The sequence below is a fragment of the Emiliania huxleyi genome (assembly GCF_000372725.1).
Source record: "Emiliania huxleyi CCMP1516 chromosome Unknown EMIHUscaffold_141, whole genome shotgun sequence".
NCBI classification, from domain to species: domain Eukaryota; phylum Haptophyta; order Isochrysidales; family Noelaerhabdaceae; genus Emiliania; species Emiliania huxleyi.
Window position 1 is genome coordinate 43,404 of NW_005201183.1, and position 20,771 is coordinate 64,174.

Genomic DNA, 20,771 nt, shown 5'->3' on the forward strand with positions numbered 1-20,771 from the left:
TACCCAGCCCCACCCACCACTCATTGTGTGTGGGGAACCTGCCTACCCACCCCCGCCTACCTGTTGTACGTGGCGGCGTCCGGGTTCTCCTCGCCGCCGTACTCCGGCGTGCCCGGGTCGCGCGTCACCGTCATCGGCGAGCGGAGGGCGTCGCTGACGAAGTAGTAGCCCGAGGTCACCTCCCCAACCGAGGCAGCGCATCATGCGGACGATACTCAATAGTGGTGAATGATGAACAAGTAGGGGCGGAAAATTGTGTTTTGCGGTGCACAAAATTCTTTTTCGCGTGTACATATATGGGGGAGGAGCGAGGAGGCGCTGGCGGCGCGGGTGGCGAGCGCACGCGCAGATGGGGATCGGCAGGACGGCGGAGCCGAGTGCGGCCTTGGGGTCGGAGGGTCCGGGGAGGGCGGGGTGGGTCGGGACGGGGTGGGGCTTTGGGGAGGGGAGGGTCCGGGGAGGGTGGGGTGGGCCGGGGCGGGTTGGGGAGGGGTGGGGCGGGCCGCGGGTGTCGGAGGAGGGGAATTCGGACGGCGGCTTTTGTGGCGAGGACGACGCCTTCTACGGAAGCCGTCGTCTGCGCCTTGTCTGTCGTGTGAATCGTGCGTGTGCGACCCCTTGTTGGCGCCGAAATTACTTTTTTCGCCTCTCAGCGCTCGGCTCCTGGGTTCGGACTTTTTGCGGGGTAAGTATGGTAGCATCGGCCAACCCACCTCGAGACCATACCCCCCCGCCTGCTGACAGACCTCCAGCCTCCCGCCGACGGGACCCCCCCCCCCCCACCCCCTCGCCCCACCGCCGGCCGCCTTACTGTTAGGCTCCAGGAGGCTGCAACCAATTTGGTCTTGGACGGCTGGCGTTAGAGAGATCTTTTGCCGAGCAGTCTGAGCGACGGCTATGTGTTGATTCGCGCGACATTGAGGCGCTCCGCAACCAGAAGGGTGTCGGCGATTGGAGCGTGGAGCAGCTGCAGCAACTCCGCGACACGGGCGCCTGTTCCTTCCTACCTCATGGCGCTGCGGGCTCGTCGGCAGTAGAGGGAGGGGCCGAGGGACCATACCCCCACCCCTGTCGAGGGCTAGCCTTGGGCGGTCAGGACCATACCCCCCCACCCAAGCGCATACCACACCCCGCAAAAAGTTGGAACCCTACCTGACCTCCCACTTCAGCCTTCCACTCGAATACAACCCTCTCCATCCAGCTCTCCTGAGGCCTAAGGTGTTAAAAAATGTAGCGAGCACACACCAAGTGCGTATATCACTCAAAAGCCAATGTGTACGCCAATGGCTCGCTTCACGAGAAGCGCCGGCTCAACTTTGCGTCGGTGCAGCCTGGCGACCTTGTACTTTTTAGAAATGAGCCACACCTGGCGCAAATGAGCCGCTTTCTAAAAAGTACAAATGAGAAACGATGGTTGCGCGCGCTTCTATACCAAGACATGGCCAGGACTGTGTGCCGCAGAGCGCACACACATGTGCCCGCACCGCCTGCCCTCCCACCACACCTACCGGGGATGTGAGGGCACTGGCGCCCAGACAGGCCGTGGAGAGCAAAGCGTCTAATTCTACATGCGAGGTTGGCGATCGGCGCGCCAGGTGTGGACTCGCACCGAAGGCAGTGTACATGCGTCCCAAATGTCGTGCGTGCCTACAGCTCTCTCCTCGAAGGCGCGCAGCCCGACAGGCCCCCCTAGGTGTTGCGCCGCTAGATGCCCAATTCCGTTTTCATCACGAGGCCACCACTCTTCCCATCTTGTCTGGCGCAATCCTAATCGCTCACGCCACACGGCGCAAGCAGGCCCATGGCGCCCCCTCCCGCAAACCTGCCTTGGGGGTCCAGTTGCAGTCGGTATGAGTTGAACGCCTGCTTCGTAGCGTCGGTGTAAATGTTACACACCGACGCGGCAGCGAACGCTGTCACGTACTCGCTGTCGTCGGCCTCGAAGCCCCACTCCTTCGCAACGTGCGGCACGGCTCCCAACGGCATCAGAGCCTTCTCCATGGCGTAGAAGGCCTTCATCATGTCCTGATTGTCGGCTGGGTCCGCACCAAGGGTGCTCGGCGAGAGGAACTCGACGACTCCGTATGTGCCGGGGGGCACGATGGTCAGAGTGGCGTCGTCAGTCACACGCACGAAGCGCATCTCGAAGGGGAAAGACCAGGTGAAGGTGGGCGTAGATGCCGCCGCCGCCGAGCGCGCGACAGCATCCGACCTCATAACGTCGAGGGCCGCAGACAGGTTGGAAATTGGTACAAAGTATGCGGCGTAGTAGATGTTCCTTGGAGTGGGATTCATCCCCAGAAAACCGTCGTTGCCAACGTTCTCCGCCAGCCCCCGCCGGATGACCCTGAAGGTCTCCGGTGTCAGAACGGATGCAGGGAGGTTTAGTGGGAGATCGGCCGCACTTGGTTGCCCCCACCGAGCGATCGACTCAAACAATGGCGCCTGGATGGAGAAATCAGGCTGCAGTGGCTCCTCTGTCCCCTCTGTGTTGAGCTGAGCGTACTCGCCGACCGTAGGTGTTGCGGATGGAACGTCGGGAAAAGTTGCGTTGCCATTCATCAAAGTGACAACCGCTCCAAAGCTCACCTGCTCAGGCGAGGTCGACATGTCCATGAAGAACTGCCCGGAGAAGGCTGATTGGCTCCCAGCCGCTGCGCCGGGCGGCTGGAGGCCAGCCATGGCGTCGGACACTACAAAGTCCCAGAAGTTGGCCTCGCTCCATGGAAAAGAGCGGCTCACGTAGATCACCTGGAAGGCAGAGACGGAAAGCAGCGCGAACTCGATCGCCGTGATGATTCCGAGCAGGCCGTACGAGTTGCGCCACATGCGAAGCTCAGATTCTGAGGTGATGTGGTGTATGACCCCATCCGCCGTCATCACGCGGAGACTCTTAATGTTCTTGCTGACAAAGGACGCTTCATAGACGCCGCCATGGACGCTGTTCGCGACCATCCCGCCCAGCTGGAAGATCGGGAGCGCCGTCTGCGTCGGAAGCGTGTAGCCTGCGGGCCGGATGCGAGAGTAGAGCTTGAACTCGCTCCAGCCCGCGTTAACACGCACGGTGGAAGCGGGCTCGTTGAGCTCGTACTCCCAGTTGCTAGGCGCGGTGTAATTGGCAAGCGAGACCACGATCGTGTTCTCGTCGGTGCCGTCGGTCACCGCCGCAAACTGCGTGCCGGTCGCACCGCCCGGCCGGACTGTGTAGTTGTGAGCCTGTGCATACTCGAGGATCTCTGCGAGGTCCTCGTCGCTACTAGGCATGAGCCAAGGCACGCACGTGCGGAAGCTTTGTTGCCAGTTTGACCAGCGAGCCCCGTACGCGCCCCCGGGGGCAAAGTAGGGTGCGTCGGCCTGCGCGCTCCCCTCGCCGCCCGATGCGGAGCACTGTTTGGAGAAGGAGGTCTCCGAGTTCAGGGTTGGCTGCGGAATGCTGGCAAACGTCGGGAAACGCTCGGCCGGGACGGGGTTGGCTGGGTTCGTAACCACCGCGGGGAGAAAGAGGGGCAGGATCATGATGACGCACTCCTGCGGACGGAGGCAGTCGGTCCGATGAGCGGATGGGCTCGGCCGAACGTACTGGGCGACAGGCACTACAGAGGGCCGAGAGCAAATCTGGCCACAAAGAGTTACGGAGGTGCCATACCCGGTTCTCTACTCTGAGAGCGTCTTTGAGGGGGCATGGAGAGGAGGGGGGCTCAAGAGGGCCGCACCTACTCGCAGCGTACGCAGCTTGAGGCCCAGCCTGCAAGACGCCGCGGCGGTTCCCCTCGCCCCACCTTGTTTTCGACCTGCGTGCGCACGAGACGGCGGCCGAGCGTCAGCAGCATAAAATGGGATGAGCACGGCGCGGGCTCGCTTCGGGCGCCGCGGGAGCGCAGTAGGCATGGAGGCGATTCGCGGCTGCGCGCTGGGCCGTCGCTCTGCCCGCGATCCGGGTGTGCGCCAGATTCTAGTCGCTCGAGCCTCGGAACGAGCCGCGCGCGGGGCGTTTGCAGCAAGGGAGGCACAGGCACGAGCGCGCTGCAGCGCATGGGGTGTTGGGCCTTCTTGCGGCCGGGCACGCTCGCGCAAATGCCTACACGCGTTGCGGGGCGCGGAGGAGAGGGGAACCTGAGAGTTAACGTGCAACAACAGGCGCCGTGCACAACCACGAGAAGAGAATTTTTAGCAATACCAAACAACTCTAACACTCCCACGTCATTTGGGGCCTGGAGCCCTGTTCACGCGCGCGCGAGACGTGCAGACAGGGTTGCCAGGTGAGAGCGAATGGCGCGGTTCACGCCTCGCACAACAGAGAGAGAGATGCGCTCTGTGGTGGGACATAAAAGAGAGCGAGTACTTGGGCGAGTAGGCTGTGCGGTCAACGCTGCCGCGCGCGACTTTGCGCGCGAGGCGGCGCAGCTTGAGAACGGCGGTGGGCGAGAAGCCGCCGCCGAACGTCTCGTGGAGCAGCAGGTTGAAGTTGTTGCGCTTGACAAAGATCGCGTCGTGGTAGAAACCGCGATGCGCGCGCGCCTTGACGTAGCCGTGGCCGGTCTTGTGGGAGAAGGGTTGGCCGGGCTGCCCGCGCGCCTTGCAGCCCATGTTTAGGCGGCGGGCCTTCTCTTCGGTGTTGCCGAAGGCGTAGGAGTGGCCAACGGAATGGGGCGTGCCGCCACTCGAGGCGTTGCCAACGCCCGGCGAGGAGGTCTTGAGGAGGGGCGTCCAGAGCTTGATTTCATTCACTTCATCGCACCCCCCCGGTCCCGCATGGGGTTCTGCGAGGTCAGTCTTGTACCCCTCGTTGTACTGCCGGGTGAGCTCTGGTTTCTCCTTGTCGCCGTGCACGACCGGCGCGTTGGCCGGGGCGCGCATCGCGTCCGCCCAGGCGGCGAGGACGCCGTCGTGGGGCCGCTGGTGGTGGGCCTTGTTGTAAAGGTAGTCGCCGAAGAAATCGACTGGCATGCCCCGCTCGAGCGCGACCCGAAGGGTGGGAAGCGCCGCGGAGAGCCAAAGGCCGAGCTTCCGCTGGAGCTCGTCCTGGAGGGTGTCGGAGGAGAGGGCGGTGGCGTACGTACCGTCGACACGGACATCGAAGGCCTTGCCGGCGAAAGGCGTTGAGGCGGAGACGAAGCGCGCGGCTTCGCGGTTGTTGACGGCGCTGTCTCCGACGGACGGGTTGTTCTTGACGTGCCCAGTGTCGTGCGAGCGAGTTTCCTTGGTAAATTCTTTTCGTGGGTGGGCGCCGGAGTGGGAGTGGTGGTGTGACTGCTCCTGTGGTGCGGGCGACGGCTTCTGAGGAAGCCGTCGCCCGCGCCTCGCCTGTCGCGTGAATCGTGTCGTGCGACTGCCTTGTTGTAAAATTCTTTTCGTGCGGTCGAGTGCACGGAGCTAAGTGCCTCGCCGTCCTCGCGGGAGTCGCTTAGGCGGCTCCAGTGGTGTACCTGTGTTAGTGCCAGTGCGCGCCAGTCCCGTGCCCAGTGTTGTGCGAGGGAGTTTTGTTGTAAACTTCTTTTCGTGCGAGCGCCCCTTTTAGAATTCTTTTGAGAGCGCCTTCGTTGTTAATAATACAAGCCCAATGGTCCCTTTCGAGCGGTCCCCTGTCGCAGTCGCACACACGCACACGCCGCACCGCACCGCGCGCCCGCCCGCTGCCCCGCCCAGGCGGGAAAGAGATGAGGAGATGGGACAGCAAAGGAGGAGGCACAAACACGTATGGGCGGGTTCAGTTGTGCGGCGTACTCGCATAATGTGGGTAAACGAAAAAGTAGCGCCCAATTCGTCTACGTACGGCTTAGTGTGTGGTTGGGGTGGCCTCAGGCATCCCCAAGGGAGCCTCTGCGGTGCCACATAAGCAGCTTAGTGATTGTCGAGACTTTAAGGGATTCGTTTGAAGATCTCGCAAACAAGACAGACACTACTATGGTCACCAGTAAACGAAAATTCGACTTTGAGGGATAATATCTCAACAGACTGGGTGAGAGCAAGCATTATTATTGCATATTAGGCCGCATAAGGTCAGACTTGACCCCACAAGCATCCAGAACCCGATGCTCCGGCTCGACTGTGCCGGCACACTGCCTCCTCGCGCACGCGGCTAGCAGGCCGTTGCGGCCCGTGGTGCACCAGAGAGAGAGGTCGACGCGTTGCCCCCGCTGGCGACCCCGCGCGGCTCAGGCCGGCCAGAAGGTGTGTGGTGACGGCACCGTGGCAGGAGTGCGGAGATGAGCTCGCCGAACGCGAGCAGCAGATGGCCAAAGTGTGCCAGCGCGAGAGCCTCGCGAGCGGGCGCAGAAGGAGCTCGCCGTGACACGATGCCGGGCGGTGGTGGTGCTCTGGCGACTGTGCACAGTGGGCAAAGTCAGGCTGCAACAGGGCAGCACGATGGTAGTGCCCTGCTGCAGCCTGGCCTGACATGCACAGGGCGAACAGAGACACTACTATCGTCTGGCGCTCGTCACCGAATCTGGGCGAACTTCGACCGCCGCCACAGCTGGCCACGAGCACGCAGCGACAAAATGCTGACTGTACGGAAGTTGAGGCTGGTCGAGAGGAAGAGGCTGCCGTGCGAGCCGGCAGCTGGCTGGCTCGGGCGGACTGACTCCGGCGTGTTTTTTCGGCTTCTTCTTTCATAGTAGCGTATACGCTACTTTCGTTTACCCACATTCTGCGAGTACTCCTAATCTTTTTCCCTCCCAGCCGACGCTCGCGCTAGAGCTCTTCTCGTCGCTCGCCTCTCGGATGCTCGTCGGTCGAGGCGTCGTGTGTGCCCTCTGCGTCGCCGCCTCGACATTCCATCCTCCGGCACTCGCTGCACAAATTGACAGCAGCTCGCCGGCCGCAGTCGCTGCTATCTCGACGGACAGCGCGCCCGCGCGAAGCCGGGACGGCCGGTTCGTCGAGGTTACAAAGCAGCAGGCTGAGGCACTCAGGGAAGCGGCGAGCAAGGAGAAGTTGCCGACACCGCCGCCCGGGTCGGACCTCGAGCAGATGCTTTCGGCCGGGGGCGGCGGCAGCACCGATCCACGGGCCCATGCGAGGTGAGAGTGTGAGTCTGAGACGCGCGCCGCGCCGAACCACTTGTTACTTTTTACAATCGAATCTCATCTCCGGCAGAGCGCCGCCGCAGGGGCGGTCGGCAGCGCCAGGTGGCTCCGCACAGCATACGCGCTGACTGCGCGCATGACTCTATCGTTATGGTCCGCCGCCATGGCTGCTCCTCGGCGCCTCCCGCCGCCGGACGGGTCGGCTTCCGAGCCTGCGCGCCGCTCGACGGCGTCGCGGTTCGCGCCTGGCGATGCAGGGGTGCTACGTCGGAAGGGAAGGGGCGGAGTGCGGCGGAGGAGGCCCGCACCGCGGCGACGCTCGAGCTCGCGCCGGGCTGCCGCCTCCTCGCGCGTGCCGGCTGTCCCTCGCGGGAGCCGCGCCTCCGCCGCCTCCGCCGCGCGCGGCGCCTCCTCCGGTGCGCGAGGAAGCTTTGCCGGCGCCCCTTCTGCAGGGCCCGACCCGGCCGCCGCCGCCGCCGCCTCCCGCCCGCCCTCCGCCCAGCGCTGGAGGGCCGCCTCGGCGGCATCTACCCACGCGGGCCCGCGACCGCCCTGCTCCGCGCCGCCTCCCGCCACCGCCTCCCCGCCCCACCGGCCGGCCAAGCCCGCCGTGGCGAGCAGCCGGCGAAGCGCCTAAACGTGTCAGCAAGAGCTCGCGTCTGATGACCTAGGGTTAGGCTTAGGGTTAGGGTGAGGGTTAGGCTTAGGGTTAGGGTTAGGGTTAGGGTTAGGGTTAGGGTTAGGGTTAGGGTTAGGGTTAGGGTTAGGGTTAGGGTTAGGGTTAGGGTTAGGGTTAGGCTTAGGCTTAGGGTTAGGGTTAGGGTTAGGGTTAGGGTTAGGGTTAGGGTTAGGGTTAGGGTTAGGGTTAGGGTTAGGCTTAGGGTTAGGGTTAGGGTTAGGGTTAGGGTTAGGGTTAGGGTTAGGCCTAGGGTTAGGGTTAGGCTTAGGGTTAGGGTTAGGGTTAGCAAGCGCCTAGCAGTTAAAGCAAGAGCTCGCTTCTGAGGCCCACGGCCCACGAGCGACAGCAGCCGGCGAGAGGCGCCTCGGTCGCTCGGTCGGCGCTAGGCGGGAGATATGGGGAGATATGGGGAGATATGGGGAGATATGAGGCGCCTCGGTCGCTCGGTCGGCGCGTGCTGCTTCCTCCACCGCCTCGAGGCTGGCCGCCTCGAGCCTCCTCCGCAGCGCGAGCACCTGCAGGGCGGGAGCAGGGTGGGAAGGGCGGGGATGCGGGAGCAGGGCGGGAAGGGCGGGGATGCGGGAGCAGGGCGGGAGGGGCGGGGATGCGGGGCAGGGCGGGAAGGGCCGCCGGCAAGCGGCGCGAGGCAAACGCGCCTCCGCGGAAGCCGCGGCGGCGGCGGCCGACGCCTCCTCTGCCGCCTCCTCCGCCGCGCCCGCCCGCCGGAGCAGCGCCGCCTCGTCGACTGCGCCGCAGGCTGCCGCCGCCGCGCCGCCGGGGCCCGCTCCGGGGGCTCCAGACTCACCGCCGCCGCCGCCGCCGCCGCCTCCCTCGCTCCCGCCCCCGCCAGTGTCGGACGGCCCATCGCGTCGCTCGAGCGCGGCGGGCAGGAGAGAGCCGCCGCCCGCACGCTCCGGCGCGGTCGACTGCGGCGCGGCCGGCTGCAGCGCCAGGGACTGCAGCGCCGCCTCGGCACGAAGCGAGCGCGACTCGGCGGCGTCCGCCTGTTCACAGCAGTGGGTGTGAAGAGACGCCGTTCACACCCCTAAACTCTGCGCGACTCGGCGGCGTCCGCCCTCGCCGTCGCCTCTGCCGCCGCCGCACGCGCCTCCGCCACCTGCTCCGCCGCCTCCGCCACCGCCTCGGCCGCCGCCTCCGCCCGCCGCCTCCCCTCGGCCGCCTCCAGCCTCGCCGCCGCCGCCGCCGCCTCCGCCTCCTGCCGCTCCGCCTCCGCCTCGATGCGGCCGCGCCGCGCCTCCGCCACCCACGCGGCGCAGGCGGCGGCCGAGGCAAGGCCCTGCTGCGCCGCCTCGAAGGGATGGAGGTCCGGGGCCGGGTCGGGGATGCGCATTCCCGAAGCCCCGCACGGGGCGAAGGAGGCGGAGGCCGAGGCAAAGACGGTGTCGTCGGCGCGCCGCCGGCTGCTCCCCCGCGGAGAGCGGCGTGCCGCGCCCGCCTCGAGCGCTGCACCGCCCGCCGCTGCAGCCGCAGCTGCCGTCTCGAAGCGCGCCCGCGCCGCCGCCTCTGCCGCCGAGTGCCGGAGGACCGACGCGGCGGCGGCTTCGAGGCGAGCGCGCGCCTCTACCTGGCACCGCTGGTTCTGACGGTCGCATATGTCGTAGCCATGCGAGGCCGTCGGCGGCGGCAGCGGCGGCGGCGGTGGAGCTCGTGGCGGTGGTGGTGGTGGCGGCGGCGGCGGCGGCGGCGGCGGCGGCGGAGATGCAGCAGCGGCGGCGGTGGTTGAGGCGGCGGCGGCGGCGGCGGCAACTGCGGCAGCCTTTGCACGTGCAAGCGCCTTTTGCTTTGAAGCTAGGCTGGCTTCGAGCGCCTCGCAGCGTCGCTTCGCGGAGGCGGCCTCTCGACGAGCCGCGCCGGCTGCCGCCTCGGGCGACGGCCGGCGCGACCTGCGAGTCGACATATTCGTTTGTTGTGTATTCGGGAAAATAAATGGTAACTTTCTCAGCTCCCCGGCCCTGGATGTGAGGCTGCTGACTGCACTCCAAGTGCTCCAAAAACTCGGGGACCCGTGTTTACTTTAAGGCCCTTTCCCTGCGAACGCGCACCCCCGGGGCTAGGGCTCTCTTGCCCGCAACCCGACACCGATCATCCGGCCCGCTGGGTGCGCTTCTCAGCTCCTCGGCCCTGGATGTGAGGTTAATAACTGCACTCCAAGTGCTCCAAGTGCGGGCGCGGGTGCGGGATGCGGTGCGGTGCGTGCAATCGTGTGTTTGGCGTCATGTTGTGTGTGCCTTCGCTTGTTCCTATATTAACAACGAAGTCTAGCTCAAAAAATAAGAATTTTACAACAAAAGGCGGTCGCACGACACGATTCACGCGACAGGCGAGGCGCGGGCGACGGCTTCCTCAGAAGCCGTCGCCCGCACCACAGGAGCAGTCACACCACTCCCACTCCGGCGCCCACCCACTCCCCACCTCGACATCCCCACCCCACCCCACAACCCCGCCCCCCCCCCGATAAGAAAACGAGAATGTTCAAAAACGGAGCTCGGATGACTCATGAGATCCGCTTGGCTTTGCACATCGTCAGAAGAGGCTTGAGGCTGGCCGGCTCAGCGTGTACATGCCATCCACAAAGCGCGAATTGTTTTGAAGCCAAACCGGCCAATGCAGCACCGAAGCAAGGACCTTCTCCATCGCGCGCTCTGGGTTGGGCAGGCCCGCTGCAAGCTGCACGATGCCGTAGCGCAGCGTGTCGGCGTGTCCAGAGTTGTGGGCGTACCCAAAGCTGGTGAAGCGGTGCACGCGGCTCTTGGGCACGAACAGCTGTACCGCCAGGGACTGGATAATCAGGTCATTCCACCGACTCATGAACATAAGGCCTGACTCATCGAGTTCGTGGAGCAAGTTCTGTATATCTGGCTCCAGGAAGCGCTCGATGTTGGCCACAAAGAAGTTGTTATAGAAACCGAAGAAATCCTTGCCGCAGTTCTCGTGCAAGAAGCTGCGTTCGCGGCATGCGTTCGCCTCGAAGAGCCACTTTGGCTGCAGCTTCATTTTGCTCACGTACAGATTGACCCATTCCCACCACTTGTCGCCATAATTTCCGTTGCCGTCCCAGCCGCCGCGCTCCATGGCCACATTTCGGTACGCGTAGTCGAAGCCGCGCGAGCGCATGAAGGAGAAGAGGTTGAAAGGGATCTCACTCAGCAGGAGCGAGTCGTCGTCGAGCCGGCACACCCACTTGTACCCCATATCGTGAAGCGTCGGCCAGATCCGCACGGCGTACCACCGGATCATCATTCGGTATCCATCCGACTCTGTCGATCTCCAAGCGGAGCGGTTCGACAGGGCCAACCACTCCGGGTAGACCTTCCAGTTGTCGCCCTTGAGGTGCAGGAAGCGGATTTCTCTCCGGCCCGCGGCAACGGCCTCTTGTGTCTGGGCATCGAAGTCGCCCGAGTGACAAATGCGCACGTCGTCCCGCTCTCGCTTGTTGTAGTAATGGTAAAAGTAGCGCAATGTCCGCCTCAGGAGCGCCACCGAGTCACGACCGTATGAAGAGTGGTTACCGTTCTGCGCCAAGATCACAAAAACACCCCGCCCGCGCTCGGCGTGCATCCTCTCAGCGCTGCTGCCTTGGCTCGCTGTTCCGTTAAATTCCGCAGGAGCGCTGGGAATGACGGCTTCCTGCGCGGCACACTCAGCCGTCTCGCGATGCAGACCGATCTCGTAGCAGCAGATACTCGGGTCTAGACCAAGCTGGGCGAGAATCGGATGGACAGTGCGGTCCCACGCTGCGCCTGGATTGGCGTGCAGGTACCAGAAGCGGAAGCCCATCTTGACGACGTAGAGATCCCAAAAGGCCGCCATGCGCCTCAGGTCAGCCGTGGTGTTCATCTGCAGCGTTCGCGACACGTGTATCTCCAGGATTATGGTGCAGACCTTTTCAAGTACTGAGGGCATGCGAGTTGCGGCGTCGACGAACGCCTCCCATTCGCATCCTTCGCAGTCGATCTTGAGAAGCTGGATGAGCCGCGTGGTGTGACCGAGCCTCTCGCGAATTGCGTCGAATGGCAGCACCTCACCACCGAGCGCTCCATAGCCTGCCGTTACAAGGGAGCCCGCTTTTCCGCGGAGCGCGCCCAGCCCCATGAAGTGGAAGTGCACATTCTTGGTCTTATGCGCCTCGTGAGCAGCCCGCGTCCGGGTCGTCGGGTCGAAGGCGTGCACCTCGAAGCCCCTCGATGCGGCCCAGTCTTCAAAAGTCCACTGGTTAGCGATGCCAAACGAGTAAACGAGCCTACCCGCCGCTGCCACGGGGAGATACGAATCGCACAGGAGCGTTGCATCTGACTCGCATCTTCCCAGTAGAGCTTTGCGTCTGTTGCAGGCCGTCGGTGCCTCAATCAACGCGCTCGGACACCGCGATGTGCTCGGGTCCTTGTTGCAACAGTGGGCCCACATGGGGTGCGCGAACCAGCTGGCGCTCGGACTGCTCACCCACCACCCCGCCGTCTCGATGCACGGAGCATTGACCTGTACCGAGCGCCACAGACCTTTGTGTGGGTTGCGCCACAACATGGCCTCCTCCGCAGTGAACCCGTCCGCCAGCGCGGTCCTGAGCGAGCGCGTCGCTTCGAGGCTTGGGCAAGCCTGGAACCCCGCGAGCACGCTCACAAAGTCGACCAGCTGCGTTAATGCGCTGGCTGGCATTGAATGAAATACCCACTGCGTTGCCAGGTATTGAGTCAACGGGTGGTCTGGTGGGGCGCAGGAGCAGTTGTACGCTGGGAGACCAGGCGGATGTCCGCAGCGCACCCTGTGCCCTGCACAACGAAACACGCCTCTGCAGTTTGCGACCCACATGCTTCCGCGCGCATGGTCACACCCAAAGCTTCGCCCATGCTCACACTGCGCCTTGCTCGTCTGCCTCACGAGCTTGCAGCCCTGCAGCCCTAGTCTGGCCTTCACAGGAGCGGTCGGGAGGGCCGTCGCGTCGGGCACAACGATCGAAGAGAGGAGCCCGTCAGAGCCGCGCGAGGAATAGGCGAAGGCGCCGCCGCTCGCGCCCGCGATGAGGCAGGTGAAGACGGTGCAGAGCACGTTGTGCCAGCAGAGCTTGGGCCACGAGAGCCAGCCGGAGGCGGAGACGGAGCTCTTCCGCGTGGCAGTCGTGGTCGTCTTGGGGTTGACCGTCTTGGGCTTGACCGTCGCGCCCTGAACAGGGGCGCGATACTGGCTGTGAGCGGTGAGCAGTTGGCGGAAGCCGCACAGGCGGCGAGAGCACCGAGTTTGTGGCCGACGGCGTGGAGCCGCGGGGCGCCTTGCCATGCCAGGCGCTCGCCGCCGGGGCGGGCTCCTCCTCCGGAAACTTCTTGATCGACCGCAGCGTCTCGACCGCCGCCGGCTTGAGGGCCGTGGCGACCTTGGTGGCTGGCACCGGGTCGTTCTTGATGGCCGGTGCCGGTGCTGGCGGTGCCGGTGTCGCCGGTGTTTTTGCCATCCTTGAGCGAGACGGGCTCGCAGTTCGAGTCACCGTTCACAGTTGTGGCTGCGAATTGGACTTGGCTAGGTGGGATGCAAAGGCCGACAGGGGAACGCGATTTTATTTTTCTTTTTGTGGTGTCAAGGGCGCCTAAAAGAAGGCGCCACCGCCCGCGTTTATGTATGCTATGACTCGGCTTTTCAAACGCTGTTGCAATGCAACACACACAGGTACAGTTCTTCTCAGTACTTTACCATCTCACTCACGCGCTGCTGCGTCCACAAGTGCCAAATCATCTCGCCGTAAATGAAAAGGGCAAGTCCTCCTCCTCCTCCCCACCGCCCTCCGTCGCCGGAGCGCGCGCCCCCACCATCAGCCGGCCCAGCTCCGCCTGCCAAGCCCACGCCTCACCCGCGCCTTCCCTCGCGGGTGCCGTCGCGCCGCGCGCGCCCAACTCTGCTGGCACACGGCACGCGTCGTCATTCAGCCGCGGAGAACAGGCGGTGCTGTGCGCGAACGCGCGCGATCTCGTACTTTCAAGGCTGGATCCGGCCATTCCAAGGGTATACCTTTGAGAATCCCCAGCGTCCCTCCCTCCTAGTCACAATCTCAATATCTCGACTCTCCAACACGAAGTGCTGCGATCGGGGGTGGCCCATTTTTTCCCTTCCCCCTCGGGAGAGGGCCGAAGAGAGGCGCCCGTGGGGACCCCGCAATTCCATTCCCCCCTCGGAGGGCCGGACTGAGGCGTCGAGGGCCCCGCTCTTTCCTTCGCATAGTGGCCACTCTTCGGATCGCTGGTCGAGCGACCCGGGGCGGATGCCCCGCGCGCCTGACCCAGGCGCGAAAACGAATCTGCGAGGCGTGGCCGCTCATGCGGCCCGATGGGGAGGAGCGGGGCGGACTACGGGGATCGGCTTCTTACACAGCCCTTCCCTGCAGCGAGCCACCTCCAACCCACCCGCGCTAGGTCTCGGGTTTGACGCATGGGGTCACTCCCGCGAAACTCGTGAACTAGCCGGGGCAGTCGGAGAAGGGGCAACTCCGTGCACTGACGGTCGGCCGCCAGAAAACACGCCTGCGTGGATCGCGTCACACCAATCCTCTCGCTACCCAACGCGGCCAAAGGATATGCATAAAGGACAATCCTGGGGGGGGTTGTTTTTTGCTGTGCACGGCGTCTCTTGGAGCCGAGAGAACCTGTCGTCCGGACCGGCCGTAAACGTGTGCTCTGCGGCTCTGCTCTCTGGCTGCAGCTCGTCCCCCGGGACCTAGTACGGGTCAGCCCCGCGCGACCTCGGGAACTAGCCGGTCCCCGCGTCCCTTGAGGCTGGCTGCTGCTCCGGTGGTCACGCTGCCCTGGACGCTGGGGAGCGTGGACTCGCCTCGTCGAACGGGCACAGCGGCGCCGCACGATGGCGGGGGTCGCAGTGTGCATCACGGGGCAGCTGCGAGCGTGGAGGCTGGTGGCAAGCCATCTGGTCCAGATCGTGCGGCCGCGGAGCGGTGCGGCCGACGCCTTCTTCTGCGGTCCGCGCGACAGCGACTTCCTCTCAGCGCGCGCATTCTTGCGGCGCAAGCTGCTGGTGGCGGAGACAAGCATGCTCGTCTACGCGAGCGCGGTGCGGGTGGCTCCCAATGCCACTTGCACAGCTGAGCGCCTCCTCTCTGCGTGCGACCGGGGCAACTGCAGCCGCAACGGGCTCCTACAGTTCAACGGCTCGGCGCTGCCACGGCTGTCGCGGTGCGGGTCCAGATCGCCCACGGAGTGCAGCGGCGCGCGCTCCTTCCTCGTGCAGAGCTTCCAGCAAGCGGCGTGCCGGCGCATGCTTCTCGCTCGCGAGGCGCGCGACGGGCGCCCGTTCAGCGCGGTCGTCCGCCTGCGTCCCGACACGGTGCTGCTGCAGCGAGGGGCGCTCGAGCAGCTGCACGGCATCCGCCCCGCGCCCGCCGCGCACAGGGTCCTCCATCTGTGCGACTACCTGCAAGCGGGCGGGCGCGACGCCATGCTCGCGGTGCTGCGCACGATGGCGTCGTACGACGCGGCCGCGGCGCGTGGGCAGGTCATGCCAGACCTGTTCGGCGTGATGGCCGCGCTCGCGCAGGCGGTCAAGGCGCCCTTTGAGAGGCTGGCGCTGGCGGGGAAGCCGCTGGCGTGCTGCCTGGCGCGAACGGCGCGCGACCCTGCCAACCGCTCCTCCACATGCTTCGCCGTCGTGTGCGAGAGCGCGGGGTTCGGCCTGCGAGCCGACACGCCGCAGCCTGGCGCCCCCACGCGCCAAGCGTCGGTCACGGGGTACAAGGCGATCACGGGTCCTGGGCCGGACGGCCTCTGGGCGGCCGCGCGCGGCCTCGGATGGCGCTACGGCCCGTCGGCGTGCGGCGTGTGCCGGCCGGGGAATGAAAGGAAGCGGAGCGGCGTGCGGTGAGGTCCCAAGCTGGTGGTCGTTCGGCACAACTATGGTCACTCTGGGAGACGTCCCTAAACCCCAAAAAGCACGATTCTGAAGTTGGGCCCTCTGACTGCACTCCAAGGCTCGTTGAGCGAGTATATGGGCCACGATGTCTCAAAGATGAGGGGTTTTGACTCCTATAGGCTCCTGACGCTATCCCTGGCAGCTCTAATGACCGGGATCAGTAGTGCTATGATAGAGGGTGCCCAGACTAGCGCAGGAGCTGCCACACTCGCCCGGACCGTCCCCCTCTGGGGCCGGTTCCGCAGCCAGCGAGAGCCGACAGCGGGGCCGTGCCGCGGGTGCCTACTGCCGAGTGCCACAAACACTGCGCCGTCCCGCCACCACCTACAGGCTGTCTTGTGTGATGGTTGGGATGTCCAAACGCCACCATCTTGGCTCTTGCGACCTCAAACCCGCGAGCTGTATGGGTGGTCCTGACGTCGACAGACGCCCGATGACCACGGTGAAGCTGAGCCGGAACGCGTCGACAAGTCTCGTCTGAGCCCGTGGCGGTCGCCGGCTGAGTCGCTGTGCACGGACTGGTACCTCAGGCGTCACCTCCGCAGCCTCAGTTCTCAAACTCCACCACCTCCGCCAGGACGCCGTCGGTGGCACGTTCGGCGGCGTACTTTCTGCAGCTCCATCTCGAGTACGGCGTCGAGCCTACTCACTCCTGTTGGTTCGGCACACTCGGTGGGGTCCACTGAGTGTGCCGAACGCGCGAGCGGTGCGTCCCGGCAGCGCGCGCAGGCTGCGGAGCTGCAACAAACTCGAGACACGCTTTTTGGGACATTTTCGACGCTTTTGGCCCATATACTCGCACAACAAGCCCCAAGTGCTCCAAGTGCTTCGCGTTTCCTGGCGAACGCGCACCCCCCAGGGGGCTAGGGCTCTCTCTAGGTCTAGCCCGCAACCCGATCCCAATCGACGTGTACACCCTGGCGGTTCGGTTGCGGTTCGGGTTCTTGTTGTGAGCTGTGTGTGAGCTGTACACGGAGCGAGGGTCTGTACCGAGGCGTACAGGAACGGTACAAGCAAGACTGCGGCCCCCGGTTGGGACGAGTGCGCGACGCGGACGAACCGCTCAATAAGGTCGGGGCCCCGTCCCTGTCCGCTCTCTGTCGGCGGCCTGAGAGAATTTAAGCAATCCAAAGTTTTTGTTTGTTGCGCCTTGTGACGCGGCATGATTTCTTTCTCAGTGCACGCCAGAGAGAGAGATTTTTGAAACCCAACAAGAAATCACGGCTCTCACGCCAGTCCCGAAAGAAGGAAGAGAAGAAAACAGTCGAACCATGTGGTTAGCGTTAGGTAGGAAGGTGAAGAACAGCCAGGCTCGGACTGGACACCAACGCGGTATGGGTGGACGCGAGACAGATGATGACGACGCACAAACCCGTGCCCATAAAATCAATTTTTTCTTGCAGGGTTTCCACTGTGACTCTTCAAATAAAAAGAATTCTGTGTCGCACAGTGCACAGCTGGCTGGACACAGCTGGCTGGACTGCTCCGTCATGATCGCGTGCGACGGGTGCGCCGACTGGTTCCACCCGGCTTGCGTCGGCATGACCATTAAGCAGGCCGCCGCACTAGATTCCTACGTGTGCGGCCAGTGCAAGCTGTGAGGCACTGCGCCTCGCGCCTTGCGCTGCTGGAAGGAAGCTCTCGGTAGCTGCCTAGGCGTCCGGAGTGGAGCCGTCGAGAGCGCGGCCATTGATCCGAGACACTTCCTGTGAAGGCCGGCTTGTGGAAGCAGCACCACACCTGTGCATCCGACACCGTACATGCACATGTACATGTGACTGCGAGACAGAGGGGAGGGCTCGTAGCGAGCGGGCCGCCAGCAGCAACACGGCGCGGGCGGCCAAGCTCTTTTCACAGCGCGAAGTGTGAACAGCTCCACGAATATATAATGTCCCAGGCATAGTTGTACGGGTTTGGAATTGCGCAGGAAGTGGAGCTGTGAAGCTGTCCACACTGGTCCACACCAACCCATTCAGGGGAAGCCCAAGTGCAACTCTTCTTTACTTGAGCACTTGAGCACTGGATAGGGTCAATTCCGCATGGTACGGGACCCCTCGATCGTCTCGCCCTCCCTCTCTGGCGTGTTCATTGGGGGGGGTCATAACAAACACGGTACAGGATCGAGGTGCACGCTGCTGAAGCAGTGTCGTCCCCCCTCTCCCCGACGGCGATGGCGGTGTGACCGATCGATCTTCTTTACTACAAACTAGCCAAAAACCACGGTGTCCCCTCTCCCCCATTCTCTACGGGCAGCCATTAGTCGGCCCCCGGGCCGCTGCAGTCCACCTCCCTCTCTCGCAGCCGCCGCCACCGCCGCATCCGCCTCGTCTCTCTCTCCCCTCGCTCGACCGCGTCGAATTCATTGGGGAGCGCTTTCTTCCCAAGGGTGGCCGGAGAGACGCCTGAAGGCCTCTGCCCGCTTCCGATGGCGCTCGTCATGTCGGGCGACGACGTGCAGCAGCTGCGGCAGGAGTACGCCTTTTGCAAGGACGAGATGATTTCGAGCAGCGCCGCCGCAAAAGACATCATCGCATTCACGGAGCAGACGGCGGAGCCGCTCAGACCCGACTATCCACCGTCTCAGAATGCGTGGATCGGTGGCAAGCGAGGGTCCAAGGGCTCGTGCACGATATGTTGATCGGCACGCTTTACATCCTCGCTGTCCTAGAGTGGCCGGGCCAGCCGTCTATGTACTACGAGCGCCTGCAGAGAGAGACCGCCCTGTGAGACTTCTTGCATGTTGGGGTATTTATCTGGACAAAAAATGCTTTCCTTCTCCCACCGCGTCACGCGCCGCCGCGCTGCCGACCGGCAGTACTGTAGTGCCAATGGGGCCTAGCCCTCCGCTCATACAGCATGCCGGCACATCACGGCGCGGCCGCTGCCTCATTCGCCTCTCCTGCCGCCGTCTCCGTCGCCTCTCCGGACGCCTCGTCCACGACGGCGCCGCTTCGCAGCAGGTAGAAGGCGCAAGTGCGCTCGCACAGGTCCGCCACGCGTGAGGCGGCGGAGAAGCCGTCGGGCGGCGGCGCGTCGCCGCAGCCGTCCGCCCACGAGACGGCGCACACCGCGTAGCCGGACGTGTCGACCACGTCGCGGCAAGGCGTGCCGCACACCTCCGCTGCTCGGTCCTCGAGGCCGGCCTCGACGCGCGCGAGTGCCGCCGCCTGCCGCCTCACGTCCTCCACCGCCGCGCGCACCTTCTCGCTGTTCGGCGCCATCCGCTGCGCCGACTCGAAGTCTGCGAGGGCCTCGGAGAGGCGGCCTTGCTGCGTGCGCGCGGTGGCGATGCCCTGCTTCGCCTCGTCAAAGTACTCCGAGTTTGCGAGCGCGCCCTGGTAGAAGAGGTCGATCGCCTCGGCAGGTCTCGACTGGCGAGCGCTCAGCCGGCCGAGGGAGAGGAACGGCCGCGCGTCGGTCGGTGCAGCCGCAGAGGCGCGTCGGAAGGCGAGCTCCGCCGCGGCCTCGTCGCCGGTCGAGAGGCGCGCCTCGCCCAAGTTGAGCCACGGCAGCGCCTCGGACGGCCGCAGCTCCGCCGCGTGCTCGTAGGCGTCCGCCTCCTCGCCGAACCGCTCCAGGTCAGCGAGTGCGGCGGCGAGGTTCACCCACGCGTCGAAGTCGCGCGGCACGAGGCGCAACGCGGCCTGGTACGCCTGCACCGCCTCGGCCGTGCGGCCCTGCGGAGGGGCGGCGCCGAGCGAGAGGTGGGGAGAGGTGGGGAGAGGTGGGGAGAGGTGGGGAGAGGTGGGGAAAGGTGGGGAGATACGGGGAGATACGGGGAGATACGGGGAGATATGGGGAGATACGGGGAGATATGGACCTGCGCGCGGAGAGCGACGCCGAGCGAGAAGTGGGCGTCCGAGTCGAGCGGCAGCAGCGCCGTCTGCGCCTTGAGCTCCTCCTCCGCCTCTGCAGGCCGGTCGAGGCGCAGCAGCGCGTCGGCGCGGTTGGCGTGGCAGAGGGAGCAGTGCGGGTTGAGGCGCAGCCCCTGCGCAAACAGCCGGTCCGCCTGCTCGAGCTCGGGGGCAGTCGGCGACGGGGCGAGCAGCAGCCGGTTGCCACGCTCGTTGAGCCGCCTCACGTGCTCGACTCTGTCTGCGAGCGCGATGAAGCCGCCGAGGACGTACCGGAGGCCGGAGGAGACAGCGTGGCCCGCATGCCGCACGGCGCCGGGCCGGAAAGTGACCATGCCCTGCTCCATCGGCAGCACCTGTTCACAGCTGGACGTGTGAAGAGACGCTGTTCACACCTGACCATGCCCTGCCCCATCGGCAGCACCGCCCGCAGGCTCTCGAAGTACGTCCCTCCCCCCTCGAACGAGGAGGAGGGCGAGAGCGCCACCGTAAAGGCGAGTAGCGCGTCGTCGATGTGGACGTCGGTCGCGGGGTGCGACTCGTTGTACTTGAGGATGGCGACCGAGTGCGCGCGCAGCTGCGCGGTCGAAGAGACGTGCGCCGGGAAGAGCTGCGCCAGCGCCGGGTACAGCTTCGTCTCGAGCGCGCCGTTGAACCAGCTCAGCACACCCGGCATCTCCCTCACCCAGGCCTTGCCAATGCGGTACTTGCCCGACTTTGTGCTCGGAAGGCCGCCCCCCTCCGCCTCGGCCAGCGCCACCACCTCGTCGCACTCGGCCGCCGAGAAGAGCGGCGCCTCCGTCACGTAGATGGAGTGCTCCTCCTCGCCGGCGCCCTCGACGATGTCGACCAGCGGGCCGTGGCCGAGCGGGTGGCGGCTCATCTGGGGCAGAGCCACCTCCGCCGCCGCATCGCCGCAGAAGAAGTGCCGGCACGCCTCGGCAGACTCGCGGTTGTGGTCCACCTCGTTCGCAGAGAGGGCGTCAGAGAGGGCGGCGTCGGGCGCCTCGGAGCAGCTCGCGCCGCCTGGGTCGACGCAGACGCGCTCGGCAGCCACGGCCGCGGCCAGCAGCGCGACGCCCATGACGAGACTGGGATGGCTCATCACAGCAACGCGCGTTTACACTCGCGGGAGCGGTAAGCGGAGGCGTGTTCACCCGCGGCGAGGCGCAAGAGGCAATGGAAGCCGCAATGAAAAGCACGTGATTTTTCTTTGTGAGCCGGTATGGTGCCAGTACGCGCCAGTCCGCGCCCTTGTCGTGCCAGTGTGCTGTGAGAGAGGCTTGT

At 65.0% G+C, this 20,771-nt stretch overlaps 6 protein-coding genes across 6 annotated transcripts; 3 read left to right on the forward strand and 3 right to left on the reverse strand.

The window, feature by feature from the left end:
- Nucleotides 1–1,767: 1,767 nt before the first annotated feature.
- Nucleotides 1,768–3,830, reverse strand: EMIHUDRAFT_227656 (hypothetical protein; the record flags this gene model as incomplete). The annotated part of the gene is made up of 3 exons (XM_005787518.1): nt 1,768–2,347; nt 2,420–3,528; nt 3,780–3,830. 3 exons carry the CDS (start codon nt 3,828–3,830, stop codon nt 1,768–1,770), a joined length of 1,740 nt encoding a protein of 579 aa, XP_005787575.1.
- A 2,893-nt stretch (nt 3,831–6,723) lies between these two features.
- Nucleotides 6,724–7,026, forward strand: EMIHUDRAFT_227657 (hypothetical protein; the record flags this gene model as incomplete). Its single annotated transcript, XM_005787519.1, has 1 exon — nt 6,724–7,026. The coding sequence occupies one exon, from the start codon at nt 6,724–6,726 to the stop codon at nt 7,024–7,026; it is 303 nt and encodes a 100-aa protein (XP_005787576.1).
- Nucleotides 7,027–10,251: 3,225 nt separating this feature from the next.
- Nucleotides 10,252–13,171, reverse strand: EMIHUDRAFT_227659 (hypothetical protein; the record flags this gene model as incomplete). Its single annotated transcript, XM_005787520.1, has 2 exons — nt 10,252–12,885; nt 12,956–13,171. The coding sequence occupies 2 exons, from the start codon at nt 13,169–13,171 to the stop codon at nt 10,252–10,254; spliced, it is 2,850 nt and encodes a 949-aa protein (XP_005787577.1).
- A 1,397-nt stretch (nt 13,172–14,568) lies between these two features.
- Nucleotides 14,569–15,582, forward strand: EMIHUDRAFT_227660 (hypothetical protein; the record flags this gene model as incomplete). The annotated part of the gene is made up of 1 exon (XM_005787521.1): nt 14,569–15,582. One exon carries the CDS (start codon nt 14,569–14,571, stop codon nt 15,580–15,582), a length of 1,014 nt encoding a protein of 337 aa, XP_005787578.1.
- Nucleotides 15,583–16,901: 1,319 nt separating this feature from the next.
- EMIHUDRAFT_227661 (hypothetical protein) lies at nt 16,902–17,231 on the forward strand (the record flags this gene model as incomplete). The annotated part of the gene is made up of 2 exons (XM_005787522.1): nt 16,902–16,925; nt 17,034–17,231. The coding sequence occupies 2 exons, from the start codon at nt 16,902–16,904 to the stop codon at nt 17,229–17,231; spliced, it is 222 nt and encodes a 73-aa protein (XP_005787579.1).
- Nucleotides 17,232–18,363: 1,132 nt separating this feature from the next.
- On the reverse strand, nt 18,364–20,655 carry EMIHUDRAFT_467430 (hypothetical protein). Its single transcript, XM_005787523.1, has 3 exons — nt 19,885–20,655; nt 19,451–19,840; nt 18,364–19,307 (listed from the first exon to the last, which is right to left on the reverse strand). Exons 1-3 carry the CDS (start codon nt 20,587–20,589, stop codon nt 18,498–18,500), a joined length of 1,905 nt encoding a protein of 634 aa, XP_005787580.1. The 5' UTR covers nt 20,590–20,655; the 3' UTR covers nt 18,364–18,497.
- Between the last annotated feature and the right edge of the window lie 116 nt (nt 20,656–20,771).

Coding starts and splice junctions, on each gene's coding strand:
- EMIHUDRAFT_467430 (XM_005787523.1), bottom strand. CDS start 20,589: ATGAGCCATCCCAGTCTCGTCATGGGCGTCGCGCTGCTGGCCGCGGCC. Junction 19,841..19,884: donor TGCCGATGGGGCAGGGCATG/GTCAGGTGTGAA, acceptor AGCTGTGAACAG/GTGCTGCCGATGGAGCAGGG. Junction 19,308..19,450: donor GCGTCGCTCTCCGCGCGCAG/GTCCATATCTCC, acceptor GCCCCTCCGCAG/GGCCGCACGGCCGAGGCGGT.